The 21,757-nt window shown below is 43.1% G+C and overlaps 1 protein-coding gene across 1 annotated transcript in view; it reads left to right on the forward strand.

Moving 5' to 3' along the window:
• Positions 1 to 21,757, forward strand: part of LOC124613464 (brachyurin-like) — a 126,085-nt gene that overhangs the window by 19,347 nt on the left and 84,981 nt on the right. Inside the window, exons 2-3 of the mRNA XM_047142170.1 lie at positions 6,021 to 6,094; positions 19,889 to 19,977. Of these exons, the coding sequence (XP_046998126.1) occupies positions 6,021 to 6,094; positions 19,889 to 19,977 (163 nt within the window). The remainder of the gene's footprint in view (positions 1 to 6,020; positions 6,095 to 19,888; positions 19,978 to 21,757) is intronic.

Here is a 21,757-nt window from a genome sequence, read left to right on the forward strand (position 1 = left end):
GAGGCCATATGTTGCAAATGCTTCTCAGATGAAAAGGACGGCACACGAGAAAAGTCGTGGGCGTTCGCATCAAACCAATCAGTAGATTGATCACTCAAATATATCTCATATATGCAGCGTGGTCCATTGATAGTGACCGGGCCAAATATCGAAGCATCAAATGAAAAAACTATAAAGAACGGAACTCGTCCTGCTTGAAGGGGGAAACCAGATGTCGCTATGGTTGGCCCGCTAGACGGCGCTGCCATAGATAAAACGAATATCAACTGCGTTTTTTTTTAATAGGAACCCCATTTTTATTACGTGTTTGTGTAGTACGTAAAGAAATATGAATGTTTTAGTTGGACTTCTTTTTCGCTTTGTGATAGATGGCGTTGTAATAGTCACAAACGTGTAAGTACGTGGTATCACGTAACATTCCGCCAGTGCGGACGGTATTTGCTTCGTGATACGTTACCCGTGTTAAAATTGACTGTTTATTAATTGCGAAAAAGGTCGATATTGTGTTGGTGTATGGTTGTTGTGATCAAAATGCCCAATGGGCGTGTGCTATGTATCCTGCTCGGTATCCTGGACAACATCATCCAAGTATCCGGACCGTTCGCCGGATAGTTACGTTATTTAAGGAAACAGGAAGTGTTCAGCAACATGTGAAACGTCAACCACGACCTGCAACAAATGATGATGCCCAAGTAGGTGTTTTAGCTGCTGTCGCGGCTAATCCGCACATCAGTAGCAGACATGTTGCGCGAGAATCGGGAATCTCAAAAACGTCGTTGTTGAGAATGCTACATCAACATCGATTGCACCCGTACCATATTTCTATGCACCAGGAATTGCATGGCGACGACTTTGAATGTCGTGTACAGTTCTGCCAATGGGCACAAGAGAAATTATGGGGCAATGACAGATTTTTTGCACGCGATCTATTTAGCGACGAAGCGTCATTCACCAACAGTGGTAACGTAAACCGGTATAATATGCACTATTGGGCAACGGAAAAAACAGGATGGCTGCGACAAGTGGAACATCAGCGACCTTGCCTGGTAAATGTATGGTGCGATATTATGGGAGGAAGGATAATTGATCCCCATTTTATCGATGGCAGTCTAAATGGTGCAATGTATGCTGATTTCCTACGTAATGTTCTACCGATGTTACTACAACATGTTTCACTGTATGACAGAATGGCGATGTACTTCCAACATGATCGACGTCCGGCACATAGCTCGCGTGCTGTTGAAGCGGTATTGAACAGCATATATCATGACAGGTGGATTGGTCGTCGAAGCACCATACGATGGCCCGCACGTTCACCGGATATGACGTCCCCGGATTTCTTTCTGTGGGGAAAGTTGAAGGATATTTGCCATCGTGATCCACCGACAACAACTGGCAACATGCGTCAGCGCATTGTCAATACACGTGCGAACATTACGACAGGCGAACCATTCGCTGTTGAGAGGAACTTCGTTACACGTATTGCCAAATGCATTGAGGTTGACAGACATCATTTTGAGCATTTATTGCATTAATGTGGTATTTACAGGTAATCATGCTGTAACAGCATACGTTCTCAGAACCGATAAGTTCACAAAGGTACATGTGTCACATTGGAACAATCGAAATAAAATGCTCAAAGGTACCTAAGTTCTGTATTTTAATTTAAAAAACCTACCCATGAACAATGGACATTGCGTGCCTAAACGACACAGATAGCCGTACCGTAGGTGCAACCACAACGGAGGGGTATCTGTTGAGAGGCCAGACAAACGTGTGGTTCCTGAAGAGGGGCAGCAGCCTTTTCAGTAGTCGCAGGGGCAACAGTCTGGATGATTGACTGATCTGGCCTTGTAACACTAACCAAAATGGCCTTGCTGTTCTGGTACTGCGAACAGCTGAAAGCAAGGGGAAACTACAGCCGTCATTTTTCCCGAGGGTATGCAACTTTACTGTATGAGTAAATGATGATGGCATCCTCTTGGGTAAATTATTCCGGAGGTAAAATAGTCCCCCAATCCGGATCTCCGGGCGGGGACCACTCAAGAGGACGTCGTTATCAGGAGAGAGAAAACTGGCGTTCTACGGATCGGAGCGTGGAATATCAGATCCCTTAATCGGGCAGGTAGGTTAGAAAATTTAAAAATGGAAATGGATAGGTTAAAGTTAGATATAGTGGGAATTAGTGAATTCGGTGGCAGGAGAAAGAAGACTTTTGGTCAGGTGAATACAAGGTTATAAATTCAAAATCAAATAGGGGTATTGCGGGAGTAGGTTTAATAATGAATAAAAAGTAGGAGTGAGGGTAAGCTACTACAGACAGCATAGTGAACGCATTATTGTGGCCAAGATAGACAAGAAGCCCACGCCTACTACAGTAGTACAAGTTTATATGCCAACTAGCTCTGCAGATGATGAAGAAATTGATGAAATGTATGATAAGATAAAAGAAATTATTCAGGTAGTGAAGGGAGACGAAAATTTAATAGGCATGGGTGACTGGAATTCAACAGTAGGAATAGGAAGTGAAGGAATCGTAGTAGGTGAATATGGATTGGGACTAAGAAATGAAAGAGGAATCCGCCTGGTAGAATTTTGCACAGAGCATAACTTAATCTTTGCTAACACTTGGTTCAAGAATCATGAAAGAAGGTTGTATACATGGAAGAACCCTGGAGATACTAGTAGGTTTCAGATAGATTATATAATGGTAAGACAGAGTAATGTAACTACGAGCCTTAGGAACAAAATAAAATGGCACGATGTTGGCAGAGCCTGGTTTTAAATTGTAAGACATTTCCAGGGGCAGATGTGGACTCTGACCACAATCTATAGGTTATGAAATGTAGATTAAATCTGAAGAAACTGCAAAATAGTGGGAATTTAAGGAGATGGGGCCTGGATAAACTGAAAGAACCAGAGGTTGTACAGCGTTTCAGGAAGAGCATAAGGGAACAATTGATAGGAATTGGGGAAAGAAATACAGTAGAAGAAGAATGGGTAGCTTTGAGGAATGAAATAGTGCAGGCAGCAGAGAATCAAGCACGTAAAAAGACGAGGGCTAGTAGAAATCCTTGGGTAAGAGAAGAGTTACTGAATTTAATTGATGAAAGGAGAAAATGCAAAAATGCAGTAAGTGAAGCAGGCAAAAAGGAATACAAACGTCTCCAAAATGAGATCGACAGGAAGTGCAAAATGGCTAAGCAGGGAAGGCTAGAGGATAAATGCAAGGATATAGAGGCCTATCTCACGAGGGATAAGATATGTACCGCCTACAGGAAAATTAAAGAGAATATCAGGAGCTCAAATGGAAACCCAGTTCTAAGCAAAGAAGGGAAAGCAGAAAGGTTATAGAGGATCTATACAGGGGCGAGGTTCTTGAGGAGAATATTATGGAAATGGAAGAGGATGTAGATGAAGTTGAAATGGGAGATATGATACTGCTTGAAGAGTTTGTTAGAGCACTGAAAGACCTATGTCAAAACAAGGCCCCGGGAGTACACAACATTCCATTATAACTACTGAAAGCCTTGGGAGAGCCAGTCCTAACAAAACTCTACCATCTGGTGAGCAAGACGTATGAGACAGGCGAAATTCCCTCAGATATCAAGAAGAATATAATAATTCCAATCCCAAAGAAAGCAGGTGTTGACAGATGTGAAAATTACCGAACTACCAGTTTAATAAGTCACAGCTGCAAAATACTAACGCGAATTCTTTACAGACGAATGGAAAAACTGGTAGAAGCCGACCTCGGGGAGATCAGTTTGGATTCCGTAGAAATGTTGTAACACGTGAGGCAATACTGACCCTACGACTTATCTTAGAAAATAGATTCAGGAAAGGCAAACCTACGTTTCTAGCATTTGTAGACTTACAGAAAGCTTTTGACAATGTTGACTGGAATACTCTCTTTCAAAATCTGAAGGTGGCAGGGTAAAATACAAAGAGAGGAAGGGTATTTACAATTTATACAGAAAGCAGATGGCAGTTATAAGAGTCGAGGGACATGAAAGGGAAGCTTTCCGATGCTATTCGATCTGTATATTGAGCAAGCACTAAAGGAGACAAAAGAAACATTCGGAGTAGGTATTAAAATCCATGGAGAAGAAATAAAAACTTTGAGGTTCGCCGATGACATTGTAATTCTGTCAGAGACGGCAAAGGACTTGGAAGAACATTTGAACGGAATGGACTGTGTCTTGAAAGGAGGACATAAGATGAACATCAAGAAAAGCAAAACGATGATAATGGAATGTAGTCGAATTAAGTCGGGTGATGCTGAGGGGCCGGACGGATTGGCCGAGCGGCTCTAGGCGCTACAGTCTGGAACCGAGCGACCGCTACGGTCGCAGGTTCGAATGCTGCCTCGGGCATGGATGTGTGTGATGTCCTTAGGTTAGTCAGGTTTAAGTAGTTCTAAGTTCTAGGGGACTGATGCCTCAGATGTTGAGTCCCATAGTGCTCAGAGCCATTTGAACCATTTGTTGCTGAGGGAATTAGATTAGGAAATGAGACACTTAAAGTAGTAAAGGAGTTTTGCTATTTGGGGAGCAAAATAACTGATGATGGTCAAAGTAGAGAGGATATAAAATGTAGACTGGCAATGGCAAGGGAAGCGTTTTTGAAGAAGAGAAATTTGTTAACATCGAGTATAGATTTAAGTGTCAAGAAGTCGTTTCTGAAAGTATTTGTCTGGAGTGTAGCCAAGTATGGAAGTAAAACATGGACGATTAATAATTTGGACAAGAAGAGAATAGAAGCTTTCGAAATGTGGTGCTACAGAAGAATGCTGAAGATTAGGTGGGTAGACCACATAACTAATGAGGAGGTATTGAATAGAGTTAGGGAGAAAAGGAGTTTGTAGCACAACTTGACTAGAAGAAGGGATCGGCTGGTAGGACATGTTCTGAGGCATAAAGGGATCACAAATTTAGTACTGGAGGGCAGCATGGAGGGTAAAAATCATAGAGGGAGACCAAGAGATGAATATACTAAGCAGATTCAGAAGGATGTAGGCTGCAGTAGGTACTGGGAGATGAAGAAGCTTGCACAGAATAGAGTAGCATGGAGAGCTGCAGCAAACCAGTCTCAGGACTGAAGACCACAACAACAACAACAACAACACCTGTTACCAACTGTTCGTCTAAAATTATGAGCCATATGTTTGTGACTATTACAGCGCCATCTATCACAAAGCGAAAAAGTGGTCCAACTGAAACATTCATATTTCTTTACCTACTACACGAATATGTTATAAAAAATGGGGGTTCCTATTTTAAAAAACGCAGTTGATATCCATTTGACCTATGGAAGCGCCATCTAGCGGGCCAACCATAGCGCCATCTGGTTTCTCCCTTCAAACTAGACATAGATTTTGTAATTATACAGATGTTGCTTTTTGTCTTAATGTTGCTGGTTGTACAACTGATCACGCGCTGATCGGCTGATCGATGGGCAGTTGATGACAGGAGCTTCCTGCACTTACAACGGCTTCGTCCAGCGGCTCCACGCATCACTTACGGGTATATACAAGAAGTATTTTTATTTTATTAATTATATATATATATATATATATATATATAAAGAATATATTATTTTATTCATTTTATAACTGTGTTTCTTCTCTGCTGTCACTTAAGTTGTATTATTGTGTTATTCCTGGCCTACGGTATTGATTTCAGACATTACTGGCCTGATGTTGATCTATGTAAGACTAAACTTGTAATAACATAAAAGTAAAAGTCTTTGCCATCTGGACTGACTGTTTTTCGTTACATGATCGTACAAGATCGCTGACGTTCCAGTTATGAGCTGAGAAACTATTGACTTAATTTTTAATTCTAAGGCTACATTCAGTGAAAATTATGCCAAATTATTTGTTATGTTATTGTGGTTTACATCAGTGCTGGTTAGAAGGGAATCATGTTTCAACCAATACATAGCTGCGGAATACTTTCTGTCCACGGTCTGCAGCAGTGGCTGAATACCTAAAAGCGCAAGGAACGTGTTTGTTTCAGGTGCTCCTGCCGAACAACAGGAAACTAGGGTAGTGGGAGGCACGGAAGCTGCGGACGGCGAGTTCCCTTTCGTGGTAAAGTATCGGGACAGACTCTGCCAACATCGTGCCATTTTATTTTGTTCCTAAGGCTCGTAGTTACATTACTTAGTGGACTTCAATGTTAGAGTTTCCTTGCCTACTACAACATCTTATTTCCATTGCTGAATTCATTTACCACAGATAAAAACATAAATAGAAAAAACAGTAGAAGACTAAAATAACCATACGCAGTGCATACCTATCAACAGTAGCTTACTATAGAGATACAGTGCACTTGCTCTCCTATTTTGTTTACATTCTGGTTACCTAACAACCAATGAGCGTTGAAACCCCTCAAGGTATTACATCTCAATAATCTTAAGCCCAGTTCTACATTATTCTTTATTGATGATTGAACCGTAATGCAAAGGACAGAACTTCATGCTGGGAGAGCAGTCCATCAGCTATGTGCGCTACATACTGAATACACTTTTGAAAACCAATTCATTAGTTAATCGGTAGTATTTGCTGGGAAACAGTCAGTCACATCTGTGATAACAATTAACATGTTCGTAAGTCAACAGGTAAAACTGTTTAATTTGCTATAAACGTAAAATTTTTCGCAGTTCCTTTTACAGGTTTCTAGTGATTGTAGAGGGAACTCAGTAGATGAAGTTTCGATAAGGAAGACATGTCCAGAAATGTACGTTTGGCATATAAAAGAAATTTCGAATGTCTCGCTTCACGGTACGTACATAAACTTTGAAGAGGGCGCCATCGTCTGTCCCTGTTGTAATTACACTATTGGCCATAAAAATGCTACACCACGAAGATGACATGCTAAAGACGCGAAATTTAACCGACAGAAAGACGATGCTATGATGTGCAAATGATAAGCTTTTCAGAGCATTTACACAAGGCTGGCGCCGGTGGCGACACCTACAACGTGCTGACATGGGGAAAGTTTCCAACCAATTTCTCATACACAAACAGCAGTTGACAGGCGTTGTCTGGTGAAACGTTGTTGTGATGCCTCGTGTAAGTAGGATAAATGCGTACCATCACGTTTCCGACTTTGATAAAGGTCGGATTGTAGCATATCGCGATTGCGGTTTATCGTATTGCGACATTGCTGCTCGAGTTGGTCGAGATCGAATGACTGTTAGCAGAATATGGAATCGGTGGGTTCAGGAGAGTAATACGGAACGCCGTGCTGGATCCCAACGGCCTCGTATCACTAGCAGTCGAGATGACTGGCACCTTATCCGCATGGCTGTAACGGATCGGGCAGTCACGTCTCGATCCCTGAGTCAACAGATGGGGACGTTTGCAAGACAACAACCATCTGCACGAAATGTTCGACGACGTTTGCAGCAGCATGGATTATCACCTCGGAGACCATGGCTGCGGTTACCCTTGACGCTGAATCACAGACAGGAGCGCCTGCGATGGTGTACTCAACGAGGAACCTGGGCGCACGAATGGCAAAACGTCATTTTTTCGAATGAATCCAGGTTCTGTTTACAGCATCATGATGGTCGCATCCGTGTTTGGCTTCATCGCGGTGAACGCACATTGGAAGCGTGTATTCGTCATCGCCATACTGGCGTATCACCCGGCGTGATGGTATGGGGTGCCATTGGTTACACGTCTCGGTCACCTCTTCTTCGCATTGACGGCACTTTGAACAGTGGACGTTACATTTCAGATGTGTTACGACCCGTGGCTCTACCCTTCATTTGATCCTTGCGGAACCCTACATTTCAGTAGGATAATACACGACCGCATGTTGCAGGTCCTGTATGGGTCTCTCTGGATACAGAAAATGTTGGACTGCTGCCCTTGCCAGCACATACTCCAGATCTCTTACCAATTGAAAACGTCTGGTCAATGGTGGCCGAGCAACTGGCTCATCACAATATGCCAGTCACTACTCTTGATGAACTGTGGTATCGTGTTGAAGCTGCATGGGCAGCTGTACCTGTACAAGCCATCCAAGCTCTGTCTGACTCAATGCCCAAGAGTATCAAGGTCGTTATTATGGCCAGACGTGGCTGTTCTGGGTACTGATTTCTCAGGATCTATGCACCCAAATTGCGTTAAAATGTAATCACATGCCAGTTCTAGTATAATATATTTGTCCAATGACTACCAGTTTATCATCTGCATTTCTTCTTAGTGTAGCAATTTTAATGGCCAGTAGTGTATACTATCGCATATCATTTTCGTCCGACTACAGGATCAGCCGCGAGAGACAGGTACGCTCAGAACTAAGAAGACTGATTGTTGTTCTGCACAGATCCCCCATACTCTCGACTACAAAGAGAACGTCCTTCTACGCGTACAGCTGAACTAGACGAAGTTTACTCCAAACATTGCCCTTTCAATGGTCTCCTGTAAGGTACATACATTAACTGATCAAAAGTATACGGAAACTGTTAGCAGATATTAATACGAGGTTTTCCACCCTTCTCCTTGATGACGGCTTCAACACTGTGGGGACATCCAACGCGGCTAGGGTACGAAGCGAAATCGATATCGTAATTCATTTGAAAGATGTTGCATTGGGCTTAGGTCGGCAGTCTGGGGTGGCCAGTTACTTCCGAAATTTAGTTATCCACGACCTTTTCCTTACGGCGCTTACTAGATTTGTTCAAAAAATCCGAAACTTTGTCCACAAAATTTTTCTACTCTTATCTTTTGCTTATTGTGCATGTGAAATGCATTGCTTAGCCCGCAGGACAGGACAGATCGAATAAATTCTGGAAAGGGGCCAAAATAAGGGCTGTCATTTACACTTGGACACACAACTTTATTATTTGATTAAATATAACGAGATCCCAAAACATTTTTTTTAAACACACAGCTTTAATATTTCGTACTTAACTACTGGCTGAGAGCCACCTTAATTTAAAAACGGCTAAATGCCAATAACTTAAAACGCAAGCATAATCTGAAATTTAAAAAGCAAGTATTATCTTAAAACAGTTCTTTAGTTAGGCTGAAGTAAACAAGTTAAATTCAAATCGTCTGTTGGCCGAAGACTTAAAAATTCAATTTTTTTTAATCCTAAAGGGCTTACTCAAACAGTACTTTAAACTAGACAGAAGGCCTTAAGAGTAGAACGACTATAATTTAAAAGACAAAACCGGCTAGAAACCATACAAGTACCAACAAAAAGAACTAATTTTAAAAAAAATAAGGCAGTCCACACAACGGCGCCCAGACGTTCGAGGGCCGCCCTGTAATTCAAACACTAATGCTCGCTGAGGAGAGACAGGCAGTCGAGCCAACCATTCACGATCCGACGACAACCCAACGGACCGACAGTCAGCGGACCCACCGACAACATAACTTCCACTTCACCTGACAAGGGCACAACAGCGAGTTCAACGGAACAACGTAGAAGATATTGCCGTCCACAACTAATCATACACGGAGCTGTCAAACTACACACCGTGCTGGACAGCAACAACACGATGAGGAAACTACACTGCCTGAAATTTACGTCAACGCCCAGGGCAGGTGACTGGATTATTAACGACCACAAGGCAGAAGATTCCGCTGGTGCACTTCAGTTCAAATAACCAAATACAGTGAAACTCCACTTGAGGGTGGCTAGAATTTACCAACTTGAAAACCATGTTGTTGCTCATTGGAACATACCAACAGCCGACAACGAACTCCAAACGACACAATGTGAACAGTCTTGACTTGATGGTAGGTTACATCAAAACTCAACTTTCGTGTCCAGGGTCAGTGAGCCAAAGACCTCGTAGCAATGAGAACAGCGCCACACTCTCCGACACCACGTAGGAACCGTCAGCGGGCCCCGGCCAAACTACACCCCGCCGAGAATTCCTCAGTGCTCCACGTCAACCGACCGACTCTTCGCTCTCCGCCCAGCCGGAAACAATAAGCGCCAGGCCAAAGATAGTCCAAAGTGCAAATATCGATACACACCGCTGCTGCCACCCACGGAAGGAGAGGATAACAGCATAATCGCGATGAACGCGAGAGACTAAAGACAGAATCGCAATGAAGGTTTAACCCAGGGCACAGTGTGGTGTCACCGCCAGACACCACACTTGCTAGGTGGTAGCTTTTAAATCGGCCGCGGTCCATTAGTATACGACGGACCCGCGTGTCGCCACTGTCAGTAATTGCAGACCGAGCGTCACCACACGGCAGGTCTAGAGAGACGTACTGGCACTCGTCCCAATTGTACGGACGACTTAGCTAGCGATGCAACACTGACGAAGCCTCGTTTATTTGCAGAGAAGATAGTTAGAATAGCCTTCAGCTAATTCAATGGCTACGACCTAGCAAAGCGCGTGCCTTTCGGTTACCCGTCACTGTGGACTGGCTGTCTTGTCAGTCCACAACATTTTTGATCCCATCCTCGTCGCCAAAAATGTTGTGGACTGACAAGACAGCCAGTCCACAGAGACGGGTAACCGAAAGGCACGCGCTTTGCTAGGTCGTAGCCATTGACTTAGCTGAAGGCTATTCTAACTATCTTCTCTGCAAATAAACAAGGCTTCGTCAGTGTTGTATCGCTAGCTAAGTCGTCCGTACAACTGGGACGAGTGCCAGTACGTCTCTCTAGACCTGCCGTGTGGTGGCGCTCGGTCTGCAATTACTGACAGTGGCGACACGCGGGTCCGTCGTATACTAATGGACCGCGGCCGATTTAAAAGCTACCATCTAGCAAGTGTGGTGTCTGGCGGTGACACCACACATAGCATGAGCCAGCCACGGCTCAGTACGGTCTCCTTCGAAATACTTTCTTCCACATTTGATACACCGCTCTCAACGCAGTTTCCACTTCCGGAAGCAGTCTTCGTAGGCCTCTTGTTCTGGGTCGCAGGAAGCGCCATCAATTAATTTTCTTTTATCTAGTGTATCGTTGAAAATCTTCGTCCTTTCAACGGGGTTTTCAAATCCGGAAATAAAAAAAAAATTGTGGGGACCAGGTCTGAAGAATAGGCAAGATAAGGCAACAAAGTGATTTCGATTTTTGTGCAGTAGTCACGCACCAACAGGGATGAATGTGCGGGTGTATTACCGTGATGCAAGAGCCATCAATTGTCTCGCCATATTTCAGGCCGTTTCCTTCCTATATTTTCCCGCAGGCGTCGCAGCAAGTCCCGATGGTATCATCGATTAGCAGTTTGTCCATGTGGCACGAATTCATGATGAACTAATTCTTCAAAGTATATATATATATATATTGTCCATGTGGCACGAATTCATGATGAAGTAATTCTTCAAAGTATACACTTTGAAGAATTTGTTCATCATGAATTCGTGCCACATGGACAAACTACTAATCGATGGTACTATCGGTGAGACGGCCAGTGATCTCTTCAGTGCAGATGCACGCCAGTCTCGAACTCTTACGGGAATTGGAGAACTGCCACGAGTAATGAGGATAATGGGCAGGGAACTACATTTGTAGCGTGTGGATAAGCTGAAAATTAGTTCTGACAGGAAGTGTGCTAGGGCAGACCATGAAGTTGCAATTATCACTGTGTCTGGATGGCTCAGTGGTCAGAGCACCTACCTAGTAAGCAGGAGCTCCGGGTTCGAATCCACGACTAGCTCAACTGTTCAACTTTAACGTTTCATTTCAATCAGTGCCCGCTCGCATCCAAGGTCTGTAATTTCTTTGTGTCTTAGTAGTGTTATGGCAAGGAATAAATATTTCAATACAGGCAAAGAAACAGGGTTTACACTGTATGAAACATTAGCAGTATCATATCTTTCAGGTCGAGGAGAAATTTTAGTAGATGAAAGTAGAAACGAAGCATAGTACTAGTCGGTTGTAATTCCTAAGGTGACTAGAATATTGTTCAAGAAAGGAATACATCAAAAATACAATACTTTTCTGTGATGGGATTAATACCGCCAACGGATAGTGGCCCAATTGCTCGCAAAGGGTGCTACGGTTGATTAAATCCAAGCAGGTCAGAGAAGGAACGACTGTTTCCTGTATCTTGAGTGCTAGTCCAGAACTTCTGCGAAGTTTAGAAAGTGGGAGAGAGATACTGGCATAAGTAAGTAAGTCATGGCTGGATAGCTCAACCGGTGGCGCATTTGCATACAATAGACAAATTTTCCGACTTCGAGTCCCAGCCCGGTAGACGATTTTAATTTGCAAAGAAGATTCAGATCAGCACACAGTCCGCAACAGAGAAGAATTCGGGAATTGTGTGTTTAGATACAATGGGAAAGATGGCGGCCGTTTTCAAGGAGCATGGGTGGAACCAGAGAAGCAGAAGCGCCGGTAGGAACCGAGTTCCCAGTTACAAGTCTGTAACCAGAGAGGGTGTCTCCCTCGATGTATACCTTCGCTGCGTGCACTTGTCGCCAGACTCCCATAGCTTTCTGGGATGACGGCAAGAGCTGAGTTATGTTTTCTTGAAATAACAAAGTCTACATAACGCCATTACTCAACCTGCAGCCTCAGCAGTCCCACACACAACATATCTGCCTTTTTTGTGCAGACAGTCGATAGGGCATTGTGGTTTATACACTGGACTCCTCATTCTGAAAAGTGGTTCAAGTTCCCATACAGAAATCAAGATTAATCTATCCGTAGTTTCCCTAAATCACGTAAGACTAATGATGGGACGTGCTTTTTGAAGAGGACGCTGTCCATTACCTTCCCTATCCTTTCGTTGATCTGAGTATATCAACCGTCTCCAACGACCGCGCCGTCAACGGGACATCAAACGCCTAATCTTCCAATCCTCCACCTTCTGTGGCATGGTTTGAACCACCGTTAACTTTTCCATACAGTATAATGAAATAATTTATGATCAAGGCTACCAACAAGCCTTGCACGATCAGTGTCAATCCACAAAGAGGCAGGCTTCGAAATATTGCCAGTCAGTGATTAGTAGATGACGATGATTTTTCTTGGAATTGTTAGGTGTTAAAAGATACGAATCCATCGATGACATTGGCTCCCACTACTAGTTACTTATGCCTCATCTGCTAGCACATGACCCCTGTAGTCGCACTGACTTTTACTGAGTTCAGAATCCTGCTACGTCTGTTCCTTACACAGCAGGAGTCACACTGCATCAAGATACAGCTGCTTTCGATCTGATTAAATGCTGGCGTCACTAGGAGACTTGCAATATTTATTAGTAAAAAAGTATTTATCTTACTTTAAGTATTATGGTATAATTTCTTTTTAATACAAGCAATTGAATCGTTGTTTCATCCCTCTGTCCTGCAAAAGTATAACATTTTATTACGCAAACAAACAGCTTGTTTCTTCCTAACTGATCAACAGCTTAAGGGCTCTGTATTATGCAAGTGCAACGTTGAAAGATATCGCAAAGCATAGAGACATTTCGATATTAAAAATGCAGTTCATCGTTCACAAATAAGAGGAATACACTATTCAGCTCAATGTCTAAGAGCAATTAAATACGTTGATATCAGTTTAGTCTAATCTAAATCAATCAGAACGTGCGAGATTATTTTTTAAATTCCACCTCTACTTAAATATTGCAATGTCTTCAATCACTGAACTATTCTTACCTCCTGCTCACCATTAATTTTAAATCTTGAATGATGAACAGAATGTAGTAGTTATTCATCAGTTCTTATTACAATTATAAGTGCCAGCATTATTTACATGTGACTAAAACGAAAACTGTGTTTCTGAAAATTTACTAGCAAGCGCGTTAGACATCATTTATTGTGATTCAGTATTTATAGATGAAGTTCCTCAAATATTCGTTTCGCCAAATTACTCTTAAAATGACGATAAAATCCCAGCGACAAGAAGGAGCTGTGAGCTGAACACTATGAACGAGAACTCGGGGACGTGTTTCTATCGGAGACGTGTTTTTATTTCTGAAAGATGATGTCTGTAGAAACTTCGGTACAGTCGTGTAAGAGAGGCGCTGGTAACGTCACGATGAGAATACATCTCAGATGTGTTTTAAATAGACGCTAGGTAATGGTGGTGACCGTTAGTTGTCTTTGAGAATGGACACATTGAGTTGATGTTAGTCAAGAACATCTTTTAAGGCAACAAAGACGTCATTATCACCACCGCACCTAGTTTGCCCGAGGGCTACGAGAAGCTAGACGTTCCCTCGGCGATACTGCTCTACCGAAAGGGAAGACAATCGTGCTCGGTATATGCCTCTGGTGCATCGTACTGCACCTGAAGCAGCAGTATGATCAGCCGCTGGCAGCCGCTGGCACCACAGTGGCACAACGAACTATTACGACAAGGACAGCTCTGAGCCAGACGATCTGTAGCGTGAATTCCACTGACACCAAACCACCGCCATTTGAGTCTTTAGTGGTGTCAAGCGAGAGATCGTTGGAGGGTAGGGTAGAGGTTTGTTGTGCTTTCTGATGAAAGCTGGTTCTGCCTCAGTGCCCGTGATGGCTGTATATGGGTCAGAGGAAAGAAAGTTGAGGGTCTGCAACCAACCCATCTGCGCGCACTACACCTGGAGTTATGGTCTGCGTGTGACTTCGTACGGCAGCAGCAGCACTCTGGTGGTTATCCCAAGCACTCTGACTGCAAATTTGTAGGTGAATCTGGTGATTTGAACTGTTGAGCAGCCATTCATAAACAACATTCCATGGTGTGTTTTTCAACAGGAATACACTAGCCCACATACCCCTGTTGTAACCCAACAAGCTCTACATAGTCTCAACATGTTATCTTGGCTGCTCGATCACCATATCTGTTTCCAATCGAAGCCGAGTAGGACATCATCGGACGACAGGTCCAGTGCTCTTCTTGTGGATTAGCCGTCCCTATAATGACCGACAAAGCGCAACAGGCATGGAACTTCATCCCACCATCTGGCATCCGGCGCATGTACAACGCAATACATGCACTTTTGCTTGCTTGCATTCAACATTCTGGCTGCTGCACCGGTTATGAATGTATCAGCATTTCACATTTGCAATGAATGCCTTATCTCACACTTACAGTAACATGTGTTCTTGCAAAGTTAATCGCTTGAATATGTTACTTAGAAAAATGAATTCCCAAAATTTCATTGCTCTACATTTATTATTTTTTGATGTTGCGATTATTTTTTCTTCTTTGTATGTGTAACACCGTTTAGGAAATTTATGTATAGCGACAATATACTCTACACTTCTCTAAACGTTGTAGGCTCATTAAATAACTTTATATACAGTCTGACAAAATAGGTGAAGCAAGCAGTACGGAAGGAGGAAACGAAATGAAACACGTAAGGTGACTTCAGTGATTACAAATGGTTCAAATGACTCTGAGCACTATGGTCAACAGTCCCCTAGAACTTACAACTACTTAAACCTAACTAACCTAAGGACATCACACACATCCATGCCCGAGGCAGGATTCGAACCTGCGACCGTAGCGGTCGCGCGGTTCCATACTGTAGCGCCTAGAACCGCTCAGCCACGCCGGCCGGCCAGTGATTACAAAATTGAGTCAAACTTACAAATAAGTTGGCAGTATGAGCTCACTTATGAGTCTGGCATTACACCCTCTTTCTCCAGGATGTATGAACTGATTCCGTTGGGAAGGGTTCGTAAAAACGTTGTATTCCCTCCACAACTGTTGTAACTGCTCCTTGACAACCTGCACACTGGCACTGGAACATGTTCCCACACATAATCTATCGGGACATACCTGGAGATCTTAAAGGCTGAGGGAAATCTTTGACATCATGCACACAGTCCATAGAGAAATCTTCCATGTATGAATAGGCAAAATGGCATCACGATTCGCATGAGAGTTAACACGTCAGGAAACAGAATGCACAACATTCTTATCCAGCTCCTCAGTTACTACCAGCCGTGACCTGAAGCCATGACAGATAACGAGTAAGACCACCGCTCCTCTCTAAAACGCTGAGAGAACGAAACTTTTCCTCAGGTCGCCGCCATACTCGCCAGTGACGATCATCTGAATAGTGCAGATCCGCAGTTCATCGCTGAAGAAAATGCGATACCAGCCATTAGCAGTCCATGCTGCCTAGTCTGGCACCACTCCAAACGCAGACGTTTGTGATGCAGTGTTGTGTATTGTATTGTGTACTGAACGGGGGACCTAGAAACGATTGAGAGGCTTCGTCCCCACCGTAGCCCTCAGCTGTTCACAACCCACTATAGGCCACCGCAGTCCACTCACTCCACCACCACCCCACACCGAACCCACGGTTATTGTGCCGTTCGGCCCCCCAGTGGTCCACCCCGACCCAGGAACGCCTCATACCAGAAGAGTGTAATCCCAGATGTTTGCGTGGTAGAGTAACTATCGTGTACGTGTACGTGGAGACAGTGTTTGCGCAACAGCCTCCGACATAGTGCAGCTGAGGTTGACTAAGGGGAACCAGCCCGATTTCGTCGAGGCAGATGGAAAACAGCCTTAAAACCCATCCACAGGCTGGACAGCATACCAGACCTCGACACTACTCCACCGGGAGCAATCGTGCCGGGGACCGTCACGCTTTCCCGCTCGGGAAGCAGTGCGTTAGACTGCAGTGCTAGCCGGGTAGGCTGGTATGGTGTTAATGGCAGCCTACGAATGGGATTGTAATTCCCAGCCCAGCTGATGCTAGTCTCCGACCATCGTTTCAGGATGGCACAGCTTGTTTTATGGAAATCACTGCTTGTTCTCGGATGTTGTGAAGGGTTTACGCTGTGTAGTGCAGTGATCTTCTCTTTGTTGTAGTCAGACGTGATCGACCGGAAAAATGAGGAGTATGCCTACTCTCACTTTCCACTTTCATATCCGACTACCCAAGTATATGGGTGCTGCAACATTCCACGAACATGACAAATGGATACCCGCAGTGAGGACCCTTTCAAACTCGTGTTAGGTGCTGACAATGCTGCCTTACGTAAGTACGTAGTATCTCCGTGTCCTTCACAATGATCAGTCAGCATCTGTTCATTCCCTTTATATAGTCAACCCAGCCTGGCAACAACACTAAGCACGACCAACACTCACCCACTCTGGTGGCTGATCGACCTGTCCCATGGAATTGCACCTCTACTCTTTTCCACACCCGATGGTGCGTATTGTACATAGCCATATAGACATCCGACTGTATCTTATGGGCGTTCCATCTTTTCTTCTGAGGCAGTGCATTAATACCTTATCTTATACGGTTTACAAAACGTTTATTTTTAGAAACTGGGTACACTTTTAAGTAAAGAATTTGACCCGTGTGCGGTTCGCGGTCATGCCGTTTATTGCTCGTCTTCTTGTTTTTATGGTTCTGTCGCCTCGTTTTCTCCTTAATTCGATTTACTGGCGTCACTAAGTTTCTGGTTTGCTTGCACGTGAGTGGCAGGAGCAGCGCGTATCGGTAGAGCACTGTCGTATTTTCTTTGAAGCGACCGCTAGTATTTCCGGCTCGTCGTGTGTCGGGAGCTCAGTTGGGGACGGAACGCCAGTGAGGTGCGGGCAGCCAGTGCTTGCCGACCGTTGGCAAACACGTGATCTGTCCGACGGAAGGAGATTGGAGCAGGACGACCGTTGGTAGGTCTTTCGGTTCGTCGTCTCATGGGGCGACGTGTATTTGGTCTTTTGACAGTTTCTGGGCCTCGACAGTTGGTCATCTTGCCGGACGTGGGTCGGTTCCTTCCTTGTGCAGAGATGTCGTGGTCAATGGACAAGAGTTACCTCTGCATGGTTGGGCCCGAGCCAGTGAGCCCGGGTCAACATGTCTCCGACTTCCGAACGGACATGGAGTTCAGTTGGGTTGGAGCTGCAGTCAGCTTCGGGCGACCAAGACTCGCGCGACCGTTGCCAACACACGTAACTTGAGTGGGAACGACCTGGGTTGGTCGTTTGGTCGGTCGTCTCATCGGGCGATGTGTATTTGGTCGCCAGCCGCTTGTAGAAACTCTCTGAGTGTAGAACTGATTCGTCCTTGTTGTTCCACAGTGATTGCTTTTACGATTGTTCGAGCTCTTGTGCAATTGTGTTTACGTGGAACTATGTGTAACTTCTGTGATTTCCACTGAGCAGATGAATGCTGTCTCCTTACTGGAGTAGTCAGTTGGTCGCTTGCGACAGAGGGAATTGATTAAGTTGTTGGTTGGTTCTTCAGCCGTCCATAGCTCGTGTTGCCACCCATTATTTAGTGTTAGGCTTGGCTGTCTATCTCACCTAAACTGTGGTTAGAGTTTCCTCCCCAGGCCGACCCTTGGAACATTTCTGAGCACCACTATTTGTTGTTTGTGATTGTCACTTTATTTGGTCGCAGGTACTGTGCCAGGCCTTCAGCCGTGTATTGATAATGTTTTATGTTTAGTACATGGCCTTCAGCCAAACTTCATAACAACTTTAAGATTAGGCATTCAGCCGTGTTTCATTTAAAATTCTTGTTGCTCTGTATTTAGGCCTTCAGTCGCGTTTGACTCAGAATCTGTGGCTTTAATATGCAAATCCTTGTCTGTAAGGTTTCCCTTTAATTCTCTTGGATTCTTGAAACGGCCTTCAGCCGTGTTATGTAAATGTTTATCTTAAGGTAGTCTTTAATTCCTCTTGAGTAATTGTTTGGGTTTCAGACGACAACATACTTCAAGTTTGCTTAAGATATTTTTCTGTTGTACTGTGTAAAAGGTTTTCTTTAAAGCCTCTCTTTTATTACGTAAGGAAACTTTTTTGTTGGGCCTTTAGCCGAAGAATTGAATTTTCCTTAATATGGCCTTTAGCGGGAATTTGTAAATGATTGGTTTTTAAAGAATTCCTTAGCTGATCTGAATTATTATTCCGGCCTTTAGCCGAGAAGATATTGTAATTATGCTTAAGTAAGGCCTTCAGCCGTTATTTTAAACCCTGGTGTTTTAAAAGCAATCATTCAAACTTATTCTGGAGAAGTTACTCGGGCCCTCAGCAGTGAATTGATCTTGGTTGCTATAAAGAGAAAACTGTGCACTGGTTTGTACAATAAAGTTGAGTGTGTTCTTATATAAGTAACAGTAATTGACCTTGGTCCCTTTCCACAACCTGATCCGCTCTGGCCTGCACATCCGGATTTCAGAATTACATGACAAGTAACTACTACGGGTTACTGTGTAACCACGATTAGATGGGTTACAATGCCGGAAACCGATGTTCCTGAAACAATAAACAGCATTCTACAACCACATAAATGGCTATTTCTAGTATCATTTTATTGTACACTGAGTCACAAATTTTATAAATGTTTTACATAATTCAATAGTAATTTATTTCACATTAACATACATCGTTCATTTGCCACATATTCATCTTGGAAAATTTTCACAATCCAGGATTATTGGTACTATACAGCACTATGCAGTGGCTCTAATTTTATCTACGACTCCATATTCGCTGTGAATAGTTTTACACTGATTCTCACTCTGAGGTAACAAACATTCTGTCCACTATATTTATCTTCGAGCTCTATGGTTCTCAAGTAAATACAGAAACAATTGTGTTACAAATCTAGACGTGCTCCTGAGAGTTCGTAATATTAATGTCGAATACATACATCAAAATATTATTTATGAGCCAATTACCATTAAATCAGAGAAGGTAATACATTCAGATTTTGGTTACGACCAATAATATTCTACGACGTAGTCCACGACGTATTGCGCAACACAGTCACTGTACGGTGGATTCAGTAATGCAGACGGTTTCCATTTAACAAACGTTCATGTTTAATAGCTGCTCACACATCGTATCTGCAGTGTGGTTTCATAATGAGCTTCTCGCAGACAAAGTCAGAAACAAGATTCTAGTTCTATTTCTTATTTCTTACAGGTTACGCTATCTGCAGTCTACAGTCAAATGTCAGGGAGGAAAAAATATTGTATTTGTTCCAGGTTGCTTACATTCATTACGACGTGCTCCAGTGCACAGCCACAATCATCAATGAAAAGTGGGTGCTGATCGCGGCTCACTGTGTGGACGGGTAAGGAAAAACTGGGTCTTATCTTTTTAAGAATAAGTGGGCCCGAGTGCGTATGCTTTAAACGTTAAGAGCAACAATGTGACGCAGTTGTCCGATTGTGGGAATTTAATTGATGCCTTGAGAAGCTAAGAACCCTGAGACCGATCGGAAAAACCTTGATAAATTCAAAATTGGACTATAGACAAATGCTTCACTCTGAATATAGATAAAAGGTTCTCATTGATGGTCCAAGCGATTGTAATGATGATATGCTTTCCAGTTAATCATCTTTTATAGCGTTTTAATCATACAGGTCTAACGACAATGGGTGTCCACCATCCGGTGACACCTAAAACACACTACCACCATATACATTCCCATGAATTTAGAAACCAAAAACTCCTACTATTTCTTTTCTTCTTGGCTGTGTCATTAGTGTATTATGTCATTCTTCTTCATTATCATTACATACAGCTTTCATTTCAATCAGCTGTCAGACTCATAAAAGTTGTGTTTTTGTCATTATCACACATATTTATGAGAGGTCATGAATATAAATAAAAGGGTAATGAAAAAGAAATGAAAAGCTATGAATTTGATCCTTTGGAAATCTGTAAACACCCTGATTATTTATTTATTTCATCCTGAAATGATATGTGTGGGAACTAATGAGAAACTAATTGCAGATCTAACTTATCAGTTTCCAGGTATTTACACACACGTTATTGAACAATGGGATACTTCTTTCTTACAACTTATTAATTCAGTATTTAGACCAAAATTTTACAGCAGTACATCAGGGAATATTGTCAAGCTAAACGTGTAAAATTTTGAAATGCATTACTAACGAATTCACAGGACTTTTCCAGTGGAAAGGGAGCTGATTAACATAAAGCAACAGTTTTCTGCGCAAAAATTGATTCTATGTGTAACGTATATGTGTTTTATTTATTTGCGTCGAAATTATTCTTGATTTCCTAGCACATGTGAAGACAGATTAGTTTCTTCCGCAACAAATTGCGAGAAGCTGGAGTATTATACTGATTTTTAATTGAAGTATTCAACTTATATATACAGGGTGAGTCACCTAACGTTACTGCTGGATATATTTCGTAAACCACATCAAATACTGACGAACGGATTGAACAGACCGAACTTGAGGAGAGGGGCTAGTGTAATTGTTTAATACAAACCATATAAAAATGTACGGAAGTATGTTTTTTAACACAAACCTACATTTTTTTAAATGGAAACACGTTAGTTTTGTTAGCACATCTGAACATATAAACAATTACGTAATCAGTGCCGTTTGTTGCATTGTAAAATGTTAATTACACCCGGAGATATTGTAACCTAAAGTTGACGCTTGAGTACCACTCCTCCGCTGTTCGATCGTGTGTATCGGAGAGCACCGAATTACGTAGCGATCCAAAGGGAACGGTCCACATGCTAACACCTTTTTATTGGTCGTTTTCGCTGACGCACATGTACATTACCATGAGGGGTGAGGTACACGTACACACGTGGTTTCCGTTTTCAATTACGGAGTGGAATAGAGTGTGTCCCGACATATCAGGCCAATAGATGTTCAATGTGGTGGCCATCATTTGCTGCACACGATTGCATGTCGTACTCGCCGCAGTACATCTGGTATAATGTCGCCGCAGGCTGCCACAATACGTTGTTTCATATCCTCTGGGGTTGTTGGCACATCACGGTACGCATTCTCCTTTAACGTACCCCACAGAAAGAAGTCCAGAGGTGTAAGATCAGGAGAACTGGCTGGCCTATTTATGCGTCC

The sequence above is a fragment of the Schistocerca americana genome, chromosome 4 (genome assembly GCF_021461395.2).
Source record: "Schistocerca americana isolate TAMUIC-IGC-003095 chromosome 4, iqSchAmer2.1, whole genome shotgun sequence".
Classification (NCBI taxonomy): domain Eukaryota; kingdom Metazoa; phylum Arthropoda; class Insecta; order Orthoptera; family Acrididae; genus Schistocerca; species Schistocerca americana.